At 40.6% G+C, this 13,342-nt stretch overlaps 1 protein-coding gene across 1 annotated transcript; it reads right to left on the bottom strand.

Moving 5' to 3' along the window:
- Nucleotides 1–764: 764 nt before the first annotated feature.
- On the bottom strand, nt 765–12,514 carry dgat2 (diacylglycerol O-acyltransferase 2). Its single transcript, XM_055043943.1, has 8 exons — nt 12,202–12,514; nt 9,957–10,085; nt 9,770–9,877; nt 8,333–8,403; nt 5,617–5,821; nt 5,101–5,275; nt 3,770–3,954; nt 765–2,813 (listed from the first exon to the last, which is right to left on the bottom strand). The coding sequence occupies exons 1-8, from the start codon at nt 12,239–12,241 to the stop codon at nt 2,659–2,661; spliced, it is 1,068 nt and encodes a 355-aa protein (XP_054899918.1). The 5' UTR covers nt 12,242–12,514; the 3' UTR covers nt 765–2,658.
- Between the last annotated feature and the right edge of the window lie 828 nt (nt 12,515–13,342).

Genomic DNA, 13,342 nt, shown 5'->3' with positions numbered 1-13,342 from the left:
TGAATAAGAAACTCAAATACTCTACAGGAAGTCACATACATAATACCAATCAACCATCAGGGGGCGACACCACCACTTTACATCTTTCTACAAATAAGCAAAGGACTTTGTTTTACATGGATTTTAGCTGACCTGTCGATTTTTTTATTCTTTTTATTTTATTTTTGTTGTGCATTCTTGACAATAAAGGAATTCTGATTAGTTTGTTTTCTGTAAGCATGCATATGAAAACAGACTTGTTTTTGGAGAAGTCAAGTACTTTTTTGCCAAACAAATGCTGTGATTTAAACATCTGTACTTTTTCCCAAAAGTAATTTCTATTCATTTCGTTCAAACTTTGGTGTTGTTGCAACCACAGAATGTAACGTATTTTAATTGGGGTTCATTTTTCATACAAATCTGATGAAATCTTTTTTTTAAAAAAAACACTCCTCACTGCCATTACAGCCGCAAGCCGTCTGGTGACGTCTCCACCGGCTGTGCACAACTAAAGACTTAAATATTTCTACACTGACGTTTGTAGCTGTGATGTGACTAAATATTGAAAAGTTGAAACAGAATGAATACTTTTGCACCAAGGCGTGTAGATTCAGGCAACCAGTGTCAGTTCCTTCTCATAGAGCAACTTTGGACATGTCAATGGGATTTTCCAATTATCCAAAATGTCGGAGTCTCAGTTACATATAGCATGTTCAACAGTGCAAATGAAAAAGGCAGAAAATGTTTAAAAAATAAAAATAAAAAAAAAGGCTACGACAACCAAGTCTCTTGAAAACATACAAAAATTTTATTTAAATAATGGAATACAGATGATCATCATAAAGACATCTCCTGTTTTTTTATTGCTCTGAGATTTATCACAAGGATTTCACTTAGGAAGTCACAGTGTTGAGACAAGAGGAAACTGCTCTTCAAGCTTACCGACTACAGTCATTCATAAAACGCAGCCATACTGAATCAGATTCCCTGTTCTGTCGAGGAAGGGGCTAGAAAGGCCTGCAAATATGACATAACTTAAAGGAATAGTTCCACATATTTGAAGTAAGGCTCTGTTCAAAGGTTGTAAGAAATCAATCTCATCCGCAAACATTTTGCACAAGTCCAGATTAGTTGTCAATGCTACAGCTAACGACTAGCTGGCAAGGGGCAAAAACCAAAGCAGACTTCTGCTTTCTTAAATCAACTACCTACCTCAAAAGAAAGCAGCAATTTCCTTGAGCTCAGTTTCATGTCCCCTTGAACCATCGCTATGCTTGCACTGGGCAATTATGTACACTACATCTGATTTCTATTCACACAGGAAATTCAGGTAGGAAGCAGAGCGGCATCAGTGATCTTCGTTACTGTGAATTAAGCACGTCAAATGTTTTACACAGGACAATCGTTAGTGGTGCACCGTCTCCAGCCTCCATTTCCTGTGTAAGTAAATAACCCCCCAAAGCAAACATGACAGTGGTTTAAAGGTTCATGGAAATAAAGTTGGCATGTTTTTAAGACTGAAGTTCTTTACAGACAAAAGTCTCCAAGATTAACAAACTGAAGGATGTACCAAAACATGTTATATTTCGGGTAAGCTATTGACTCCTTGGAAAGGTTCAACAGAACCTCGTTTCAAATAAGTACTGAACTCAAAGATGTACCAAGAATCAAGTTAATATCAATTTACCTTTTTTCATTGATCACACCTAAGCTACTGTTCTGCGACACACGACATACTGGAAACATCGGGTGTCAGGTTTTCAGTTCTCTAACGGTTCCCATCTTTCTAACTGCTGCTCTAAATTAAAAAAAAAAAAAGAAAGTTGAGGACAGAAAAATTTCAGTTTGCATTGCATAGATGAGTGCCACCTTTCTCAAATCGAAACCTGGAATGAGAGAAACAAGAGCATAAAGCAAAGCACTTCCCGGGCAGAATTTGATTATCAAAGGCATTTTTTCTAAGACAATGTCCAGAGGATAACTTTTAATGGTATTAAAAAAAAAAAAAAAAAACGTGCATGAGAGATATTCTTGAAGGAACAAGTCAAAAAGGCTTTATCCCTTCAGCTGAATAAAATTAATACTTTATGGCAATAACAATTACAGGCAAATGTGTATTGTCCATTAACCATGTCAATAGAGCCTGTAGAAAACATACACGTTCTGTGTACATCTAATCAATGCATTCGAAGGGGTTGAGGGGACAAAACACATCTTTGGCTCAATTAACATTTGGGCTTGTCAACCCATTAGTACAGTGGTGCTTTCCACTTGCATTGTTTGTGCATTTAGCATGTTCTATGGTTCTAAAGCGTACGAGAAGTAGAATATTAATGCGCAGGTCATGGAAGACGTTGGCAGGTTTTCCAGATTACTTTACAGCTCCATCTAGTGGAGGTTGGCACTGATGAGACAGTGGATATCAGAAATCTTCTTCCAAAAAGGCACAGCTTTTGATGTGGTATTTGGTGTAACTTAGTCCAAAAAAAAAAAACATTTCTAAAGTGAGGCCTCTGCTCTTGAAACCAAACTTCTTTTCCTGAGCTCAAGCTACAGCTGTGCAAACCGTTTGATTGTTTTCCACCAGACGTTGACATGTGTACGGTTTCACTGTCCAGACATAAACCAGACCGCAGAGGCAGGGCAAGGAGCGAAGTTCAACAGGAGCTCCTCGTCCTCTCACTGGATGTGCAGGATGTCGCTCTCTTTCAGACCGAAGCGGGTCTTGTACTTGTCAAAAAGGCACTGGAGAGACCTGACGTACATTCCGTGGTACAGGTCCACCATCTCCTCTTCTGGGTCTTCAATTTTAGGCACTGTGATCGGCTCCCCAACTGTAACAAGAAGGAAAGAAACAATGTCAAAGAAATCTTGAAGACGGTCTAAAAAACTTGAGTGGTGTGGAAATTCGAATTGCAGCAACGATTATCCAGGGCCGGACTTTCAAGTATGTGGGCCTCTGGGCTGAAGGCAGTTTTGGTGCCCCATCCACTATCTAATAAGTAGATAGTCCTATAAATCATTATTATTATTAATATCCATTTGACAATGATATTAAATCCATTGTGGATTTAATATGTCCCCTGGCCAGTTGCTCCATATTCTCAAAAATAAAATTTAAAAAAGTACTATAACATAATTTTCAAATGCTCGAGTATTGTTTATGTTGATAAAAATCTAAAAATATTTATGCAACTTATATGTATTTGTATATATTTATATATATATTTTATGTAGTATAAAAAATTAGAGTAATTAAAAATTCATGGGGCACCAAAAAGTAAAAAAAAAAAAAAAAGTATGGCACAGCCAGAATGATATTAGAACAGCAAAATTCATACACTAGAATGGCCTAGTCAAACACCATATTAATATTAGGTCCAGTTAATTTAAAAAAAATCAGAGGCAAAACTTGGACATTAATGTTCAGACTCTCGCCACACAATGTGAGCTTCAGGTATTTTTGTAATTTCAGTTTCTAGAAACGCTAAGCTGGTAGAGACACACTCCAACAAACTTGTAATGAAACTTTGTTGTGTTAAACATTGTTTCAGGGGGTTGAGCGCAAATGTACGGCACATTTTTCAGATTTCTTTTTTGTTGCAAAACCTTTGAACACCATGAATAGTTTTCTTTCAGCTTTACACTTGTGGACAACTTTGCATTGGTCTATCATATAATACCTTAGCCAACATTCGTAGCTGCAATGTGATAAAATATGAAAAAGTTACAAGTGGTGTGAAGTAGGGCATCTAAATGCATAACCAAAATCTAATGCAGACAAACTTGCCTATTGTGGTGATAGGATTGCAGAAGGGCACGATGCCCCAGGCGCTGCCGTAGAAAAGGCACGGGGCAAAACCCAACATCTTCTGTAACCTTTTCTGCAGAGCTCTCCACCAGGTCCCCTCCTCAAAAATCACCTGCTTGTAGGCGTCGTTCTCCCCAAACGAGTACACGGGAACAAGGTCGGACCTAATCGATCACAAAGAAAGTGTAACTCAACCTGTTCTTGAAGACGAATCAGAAACCACAAACAGAGGAACGAAAAAAATATTTCGCCTCAAGTGGCTTCTAGTGAATGCTGGTTTAGAAACTCATTTAATAAATGCTTCTTTCCCACCGATCGGCATCTGTTGCACCCAACCGTCCAGGTTGTTTTACAGCCTACATTATCAGTTTTTATGCTTCTATTGTTGTACAACCATTCTATCAGAAAAATATCACACCAGATGGATCCGTGGAAGTGTGAATTTTTAAACGTCTCGACTTAACCAAGTTGCCTGCTTTTGTTTAACAACAACCAAAACAAACACATTCAAAAGAAGGTGGGTTATGCTTTTGTTTACAGCTTACTAGTTGCCTAAAGTCAGTTTAGGTTGCACAAGAACACCATTGGCACCAGTAGTCCGTTCTGGGGAAACACTTGCGTTTTTGTTCTGGCGAGGCATAACAATTATGCAAGGAGATTGCACGAAAGGGAAGCTTTTGTTGGAGTATTTTAAACCTTTTCATTTTATCTGAGAGAACATTTTCATTATTTTTACAAGAACATCGTCCTCAAGCTAGTTTCCCCCATTTTATAAGCATGTAACTACTTCTACAAAATGTGTTCCAACGTCCAGAACACCACACTTCTGGCTTATGGGGGTTACAATGCTAACCTAGTTGCTATGAATGGAGGTCTACATAACTGCATGTCTTTTTCCTTCATGTTCTAAGCTTCTTAGGAAAAAGTGCACCCAATGATATGATAATCCTGCCATGTTTGGGCTAGAGATACAAACCAAGATGACTTAGCCGTGCGGTTAATGATGGCGCTTAATGTATTGCCGAGCACAGGTCAGGACCGGTTAACTCAGTTTAACCTTTCAGAAATGGTAGTCCATGCCACGAGGTGCTCAACACAGCGCGGCACATTCATAAAAGATTTGGTAGCGGCTCTCTCTCTCTGGGCCTTTCTAACCTTTCTAAGGTTAATCATCCCGGATTTATTCAGTCCTGTGGTTCACAGCAGAGACATTTTCATGACGGATTTGGCTGAGGCCCGTATTTTGAGACCTTGAAGTTTGTGCGGGTGAGTAGGCGTGTTCATGTCCGGGTAATGCGGCGGACACTCACCCTTTCTGCAGGGCCAGCTTTACAAAGCCTTTGCGGTTCTTCAGGGTGACAGAATTCATGCCGGGCGCACAGTGCAGAGACTCTGCTGCTCCTCCGACAACGATGACCACAGCGTTCCCCGTCCCGTTGCACGAGAGCAGGTAGTCTATGGAGTGCCTGTTCACTGGGCAGATGCCTGCAATGGGGAAGAGATATGGAAACATCAGATCATTTTTGTTGCGTCTTGACATGGAAAAGAGGGTTTACCTTAAAGACATGCAAAAACCGAACTGTGGGAGATCCCTTTCCATCAAAACAACATGCCCTGAAGTAACCCAAGTGTCTCGAAGGTATCGATGAACAAAGATAAAGCCAATAGAACAAAGAGCCCCCTCAGAGCACTCACAGCTCTATGAAAATCAGTAAAATCAGCAGATCGAAGTAAACAGAGACAGTTGAAGCTGCACAACAGGACGAGGGTCAGCACTCGGACAAATACGCTTATCAGCATCGTCAAACACGACTCCAGCGACTCACCACCAGACATCAAGTAGTCTCGAAGGACAGGCAAGCGGAAGTTTCCTGCCAGAGTTGCCAGGGATGGCTTGATCCCGGGAAATTTCTTGGAGAATCCCGTCGCCTCCGTCCCGAAGTTGCAGAAAGCACCAAAGCAGAAGATACCATGAGGGTGGTAGCCCAATATGTAGTTCCGGTTCGGGAGCAGATCATGGGTTTTAATGAGCTGCAAGGCAAACAGAAAGATGTAGTCAGATGTATATTTATCCCCAACATAGTCATGTTGGGGATAAATTTATCCCCAACATAGTTATGTTGGGGATAAATATAGACAGGAGGCTTAAAACAAAGATAAAACAATGAAGAACTAAAGTTTAAAAAGGGCTGGAGGACATGGCTGAAAAACTTATCACTATATAAAAGATTCATGTTAGTCGGCACTGACGATAGTCGATAATTGTTGCTTAGTTTTTTTTGTTTTAAATATCTGAAATGCTGCCAAACTGGTGGTATGACATTTTCTGTTTCACCACGGTTTTCACTCGACACCATTGTTGTTTATTTGTGAGCAGTTATGAGGCTTGATAGTGGAAAAACTTGAAGCCGCTGCTGTTACTCAACAGATTGTTGCAAGGTAACCAAGAATGAGTGACTCAGTTGATGCCACCTGTGTTGTCAAGCTTGTCATGAGAGGCTAGACAACGTGGCAGATGTAGGCAGGCTTTTCTTCTGCCTACATCTCCCAGAATGCTGCGTGGTCCTGAATCAGAGTTCAGTGAATATTCTATCAGATGTATTATGTGTTGATATTGATCACATGTTTATTGTGATATGTATTGTTATTGATTTATTGTCCAGCCTTAAGTTTATAGTATAAAACCATCACAAATAACTGACTGGGTTTCAGTGATTTTCCTCTCTTTTTTCATTTTATGTGCTGGAAGGCATTAAGACAACAAAACGACGCCGACTGTTTTGTTATTGTTTTTAGAAATAATCTTCACTGGGGATCTGGGATCTCTGCCAGGGTTTTACTAAAACTAGGACACCTTTATCAGCCCAAACCAGTCAGAGCTCTCCTCTCCCTCTTCAAGCGTGGTCATAAAATTACTGACCCAGTGCGCATGGCATGCACCAGCTCAGACTGGAAACTCTGGACTTTTAACTTTCTGAACTATTTCAAGATCTTTAATTAGTCCTTAAGCCGCAAATATGAACAACCCTGCCAGAAGGTGCTCGAGCAGCAGTGCAGAGTACATGGATCCCTCCTATTGTGTACACAAGGCCTTCATCGTAGCAAGACAAAGCTAAAAGTTTCATTGGGAAACGGCAATCACATTTAAAATTGCATGTAAGAATGTAGCGCCGTGAGTCAATACATCCTGGACAGATGACTGAAGCAAATGAGTATCAATGTCTGAAAAGTTCCTTGGTTCTTTTTGGAGTGTTAATCTGGCACTTTGCAATTGATCCAAATCCAAACTTTCTGATGTGTTCACTTCCACGCAAACATATTCTCAGACTTTGGTTAGCCTCCAGCTCATAAATAACAGTGGCTTGATCACAGCAGATAAAGCTTGCTTGCTCTTCAGCCAATTGATTCCTCAGCACATAGCTGTTTTTTTATCTTTTCTTCCAGGAGCCAAGCGTGCATTTCAGCTTGCCGTTGACTAATGCGCAACTTACAGTCATATTGATATTTCTAACGCAAGACAAACATGAGGGATGCCCGCTGGATCTGAAATGGGCAAAGACGAGCGGTCGCACAGGACAAACAGCACAAATCAATACGATTCGCAAAGTTCAGCTCCCTCGCATCAACGTAACCAAAAACTAGGTTTTTGTTCGCCAATGGATATTCTCTAATTTATTCAAAAAGTGTTTTTTTATTCTTAAATCAGTCTTTTTGTTTGGGCTTCTGCTTTAGCGATCCCTGCATTCGAGAACGTCTTGTACGGTCTTCCTCCTTCGTGACAATAATCAATATCTCTTCAGTCTCGGTTTTCAGAAGAACTCACATACTAGTAAATTACAATCGATTATGAATTATGATGCACTTAAGCTCAGTGAACTTTTAAGGATTCTGATCCGGTTTCACTTATTCTAGCAGTCTCCGACAAATTCTTGAAAGAGGGAAATTATCGGAGATTTTTCAATCAAGACCCGCAAAAAAACATTGATTAATTTACGATTTAAACAGCACAGCGGCTGCTTTAGATCAGCCTTTAGTGGCACCACATCATATTTTACACATCTGACCCAGTAAACCAGAAACTCAATTGAACCATCACATTAACTGTCATTTTTCAGTTTCAGCAGCTGATGATCCAGAGAAAAGCCTATCAACAGCTGACTTTAATTATCTGATCTGTTTAAACACGCTCCAGCCTTCACCTTTGACCCGGGCAGTGGCAGCCACTGTACCACCCTGTGCATGCTGCCAGCGTGAGAGTGATCACACCCTGCCCTGGTCAGAAACAACAAGACTATCAAGCAGAACAAAGGCTCAAACTCCAAGCCAACATACGCCCTCCATCATTAAGACGGGACAAGGGACACCGCTACAGCAGACGACTGATAAGCCTCATCGGTAGGATAATATCAGACATGCACACTGCTGGGGAAGTCACACAGTGCGGACTCTGTCAGAACAAATAAGGATTCAGCGATTTATTTGGTTGCATTTCTCCTGCTATTTAAAACTTGCTCAAAGTCACTGGGTTGTTGGCATAATTACCCTGACGGGGAAGTAGTCTCGGAAATACGTCCATACTCTCCAGTTCCTCACCCAAGAAGATCTCCTGCCACCTGGAGAGAGAAATGAGACTTCACTAAACAAAAAGAAATGAAGACTAGCACCAATAATGACTTCCAGTCATGTTGATATTCAAAATACTTTAGATTTTTCTCACTGTGCGACAGAAAATCAAAGCAAACATTTACCTTCTTAGGCCAGGTCGGATTACCAGAATTATTTGTGATATTAAACAAAATAAGTTTTCTTTCTCTATGATCAGAAATGTTTGTATATTTCCCATAAATTATATTTGCATTTCCTGGAATTACCGTTCCATATGGGGTTTTAACATCCTTGCACAAGCCTTACGTTGCCATATTTTAAGGCCTTTTTACTGCTTTTAATTGTTTTTCTTTTTACACAAGGGACGCCAACAAACTTGCTCTCATTTGTAAATATATCAAAAATGGCTTACTTTATTAAATCACTTTAAAAAGAATAGGGCTATTTTACAAGAGGTAAAAACAGCATCTCACAGATGGGCTTAAATTTCACTGGACAATAAACTGTCCCCGTAAAACTGTATTATACAATAATATCAATTTGAGACCCTGTAAAAATAATATGGTGATGATGGAATAATAATGCAAGTTTGCCCTCTGAGTAACTAATGAGCAGAAGACATTTTAAAAATGCAAAATAGGACAATAAATAAGAATAAATAAATTGGATTATGACGTCTCTGTCAACAAAACTGCCCTTAATAAAATATACTGTTGCTCAAAGTGGAAATTATCAAGCTCATTTGTATTGATCTTTTAACGGATTAACCAGAGTCAAAGAGAAAAGAAAAACGAAGCCAAATGTTGCTTTTCTTCTCTACAGTTGAATATTTGGAGGCTGCACACTGAAAACACTGTTGAACCAATTGAGAACCGAGTGAAAAGAGTTACAATGTGAAATGAAGAACTGCAGAGAGATATATTTATTGTCCTTCAGAGATTTAAAAAAAAAAAAGGTCTTTATTTTGAAATATTTCTGATGGGAATTGTGCTTCACAGCATCACTGACTTATTTATAAAACAATACAAAGGAGAGTATGAAATGTATCCCTCTTATAAACACGCAAAGAGGAAACTAAGAGAGTCGATGGATTAGTTTTGACTCATGAAGCCTACCAATGCTGTCCGGAAGTGTGCCGTGTCCTGACGATTTTGGGGAAACCATTGAACGCACAAGGCACTCCTTGTTTCAGCCCCTCGTTACAAAAGAGCTTACCCAACACTGTGGTAACACAGAGTTAGTCACCATACTTTTTAATATGACGTCATGGTGAGAACCCAGCAACGTTCCTGCGTGCCCTCACGTAGGTTCGCACTCTGCAACGGAGAGGCAGCAGGTTTCACCATCCTCTCATGCGTACGCTTGTTTTCTAACCTTGTTTTGGGGTGTTCCAGTCAACGATGAGCCAGGCAGTGTAAAGGGCAGCAATCAGCCAGCAATCGGTGCAGAACATGTAGATCAACAGCAGGGTGCAGGCAATGCCTAGATGCAGAGGGGCTTGAAGTTACCAAACGTGCATCCTTACGCTGAGGCCAATAAGCTGACGCGCACAAACACTCACCCATGGCTAGGAAGGAGATGACCCACTGCAGCACAGAGATGACCTGCAGGTGCTTTTCCATCCTGGAGCTGCAGGGCCACAGCGCTGACGGAAGATCCTGCAGGGAGGAGAGGACGCTGGAGCCGGTGCCTGGGTGGACACACCGTATGCAAGGTGAGGTCAATATCAGCCCAAGTTCAAACGAGGTCAAACGGGTCATGAAACTAAACAAAGAGTTAATGATCTCCCAAAAAGCAGTGTCCAGCCGTTTCATTTGAAACGACCGCAGCCTCGAATCCAGACCGTCGAAGGCATCGGCTAGTGGGCAAGAGAGAACCGAGGACAAAGTGGCCACATTAACAGCTCCTAAAGCTCGTCACGCTGAGAGCCAATGAAGGAAGAGAACCAGGAATACACTGCCATCTAATCCCATCTAGGGACGCTGAAAATAACCTTCCTCCAGGATTCACAGTTAGTAAATACCTGTAAACCAGGATGCTGCAGCTACTTAAGACTCACTGGTTCAATGTGCATCAGAGCTGAACTTTCATTTGTACAGGGAGGAAATTTGTGGTTTGTCTACCAAAACCAAAAAGCCATAACACAATATCAGGAGTTTTCTTATATGCTGTTGTGCCCACTGTAAAGGACTAAAATAAGTGTAAATAAATAAATAGTTTATCGCTGTTCCCATAGATCAGACTGCACACAAAGTGTTCTATGAACATAATCCTGTACAAAATGGGGAAATCTATATTTTGGCTCTAGTGTGGAAATCAGTTTACATTTCTGTCCTGAAAGCATTGCCGAGCAAATATCTGTAAAAAATCAAAAAGGTGGAACCGCAGAGGTGCAACGCTTTGTTATGGGGCTCTTACTGCTGATGAGCAAGATGTTCATTTACATCCTTGTGTGAGCATCTCACCCTGTACCTGATGTGGTGCAAACAGAGCCTAGCAGAAGGTTGGAATTGTTTATGAAGTTACTTGAACGCACCAGTCATTCTTCAAACTGACATTTTTACAGCACCATGAATGTCTGACTTGTTGTAGAAATAATGATATGTGCCCATGTATTCAGTTTGATAACACAGTTCCAGTGTTTCTGTTTCATTCATTGATTTTGGTTGTTGCGCTTCATTTGGATACATGTGAAGTATTCTGTACAAAATTGGAGTTTATTAGTGTTCGAGCAAAAAAAACAGCATCATCATCATCATGCAACTATTTTTATGTTAGTTCAACTCAAAACGATAGTATTATCACTTATGGCAATCATTTCTGGGACAATTTTAACTTCTTCTGTGCTCATTTTTCCTTGCCGAACTCATGATTTTAAAGTCAAAATCAAAGTGGGATGAGTCGCACTGAGAGGCAGGAGGTGAGGGACCGGGTGTGTCGGCTGCGGGTATCAAGAGATGCATGCGCAACACATTAGACAAGTTACCGTTTCTGAACTGAAAACATTTTCCGTCAAACCTTTCTTAAGGTTTGAAAGTTCTCGAGATGCCAGAGAAATGGTCGTACAATGTATGGACTTGTTGCAGCACATGAGCAGTTAACTGGCTGAGCAAAGGATTAGAGACATTCCCTCCCACTTACAAAATGGCAAATTTGGGATTTTAGAAGAATTTCCAGCTGGATAACATCAACAAAAAAGGAAAGAAAAAGAAAAACAAGGATCACGATGGCATTGAAACAAAAGGGGCACCGCCCAGCACTCCAATTCTAGGAAACACTGCTTAAAAAAATGAGTGATGGAAAGCTCCAAAAACCAATACAGCATGAAGAAAATAAATAAATAAACAGGAAGAGCAGAGTGAGTGAAACACTCTTTTTTTCTTTACCATTTAACATTTTGTATCCCACTTTATGCAGAGATAAGTCAACTAAACTAACTAATTAACTAAACACTGAACAGAGGTCTTTATTTGACTTGAGTAATGTTTAACTTTGGGTGACAAGATAAAACATTCAGCACAACAATAAATCTTTTATTTTAAAAAAATGTAATAAATCAGCTCAATTTTGCTCTTTCATATGTACATTCAGAATAAAAAAATATGAACGTACAAGTGACAGTTTCATCAAAAATATACAAATAATTCAGCATCTTTGTAAAAAAAAAACATTTACCTTTCAAAATTAAACATTTGTGAATAAATGCTAAAAATCCCAATTGATCTCTTTGAGCACTACTTTAGTGACAAAATGCAATTTAAAAAAATACAATTAAATCAATAATTTAAAAAAAAATCAAGTCTTACCTTTCAGGACTCCAGAATATGCAGCAAGGATCGTCTTCATGGCTCAGACGTCGCTGGTCGACTCGTCTCAGAACAAACTCACCGGGAGGCGTCTGCTGGCTACAGCTCCTCTGACGTCACCGCGTCCGGCAGCAGCCGACCCAGGAGCCGAGCGGGCATTGGATTCGGGGACGGAGAGCGGAGGAGGTTGTTTCGAGGCGTCTTCTTTTTTTTTATTTTATTTTTTTATTATTATTATTATTACACCAGTGGGTTTTAAGAGGTGCGGGAACGCGCGCCGTGCCGCGCCGCGGGCGACACTTGCCAAAGCGGAGCAGCAGAGACCAGTGGCCGCGAGACCAGGAGTCTCTGTATTTATGAAGGGCGGTCACGTGGGTCAGCTCAGCTGCGGCCGAAAACAGTCCGGCCTCCTGCACCTCTGCGTCAGGTGGAGGGAGTTCTTAACGCGCGGTGGAGTCCTGGTCAGTTTAGAAACCACAGATTGGGGAAAAAAGAAATGAGTCGAAATCTGAACTTTGTTTCAATTTTCAAGATTTTCTTCAGGCACTAGTGGGCCTTACTTTGAGCACTGAATGGAACGGGAACAGGAAGCAGGGAAGGGAATTGGCTTTTGAGGACTGTCCACACAGGGGTCCCCAAGTTCCAGTCCTCGAGGGCTACTGACCCGCAACTTTTAGATGCATCTCTGCTCCAGAGCGTCTGAATTCCCTCACCAGCATCCAATCAGCCCTGCAACAGGCTGGCAATGAGCAGTTCATTTGAACCAGCTGTGTTTCAACAGAGTTGCATCTAAAAGTTGCAGGATGGGCAGCCATGGAGGACTGGACTGGGGGAAGGTGTCAATTAATCGATCTTTGCTCTGGACGCATATTACAAAGAAAAGCCTGCCGAGACAAAAATAAGCTAAACACTACAGTGCATTTTGCTCTCTGTGTTACAAACAAATGATTCTGTAATCTTTAATTATGCAATTGTCACTGATGATCTACACACATCTGCATCTGGTTCCTGAGCTGAGCAGCCCATGTGGGTGCAACCGTTAATATAGATTACAGGCCAAGCTTTATTCCCTGTTTTTGTTATTTTTAACAATGAAATAATGATGGTATAAACAAAAAAAAACATGAAACGTTTACATTTC

Source organism: Poeciliopsis prolifica, unplaced genomic scaffold (assembly GCF_027474105.1).
Source record: "Poeciliopsis prolifica strain line A6 unplaced genomic scaffold, Auburn_PproV2 SCAFFOLD019, whole genome shotgun sequence".
Taxonomy (NCBI): Eukaryota; Metazoa; Chordata; class Actinopteri; order Cyprinodontiformes; family Poeciliidae; genus Poeciliopsis; species Poeciliopsis prolifica.
The sequence above is the reverse complement of the archived record's forward strand: the minus strand, read 5'-3'. Positions and strand labels throughout refer to the sequence as shown.

Excerpts from the sequence above, each read along its gene's own strand:
- dgat2 (XM_055043943.1), bottom strand. The coding sequence starts at position 12,241 with ATGAAGACGATCCTTGCTGCATATTCTGGAGTCCTGAAAG. Across the intron at positions 10,086-12,201 it reads ATATTCTGGAGTCCTGAAAG|GCACCGGCTCCAGCGTCCTC; the intron begins GTAAGACTTGAT and ends GTGTCCACCCAG. Across the intron at positions 8,404-9,769 it reads CTGGAACACCCCAAAACAAG|GTGGCAGGAGATCTTCTTGG; the intron begins GTTAGAAAACAA and ends TTCTCTCTCCAG.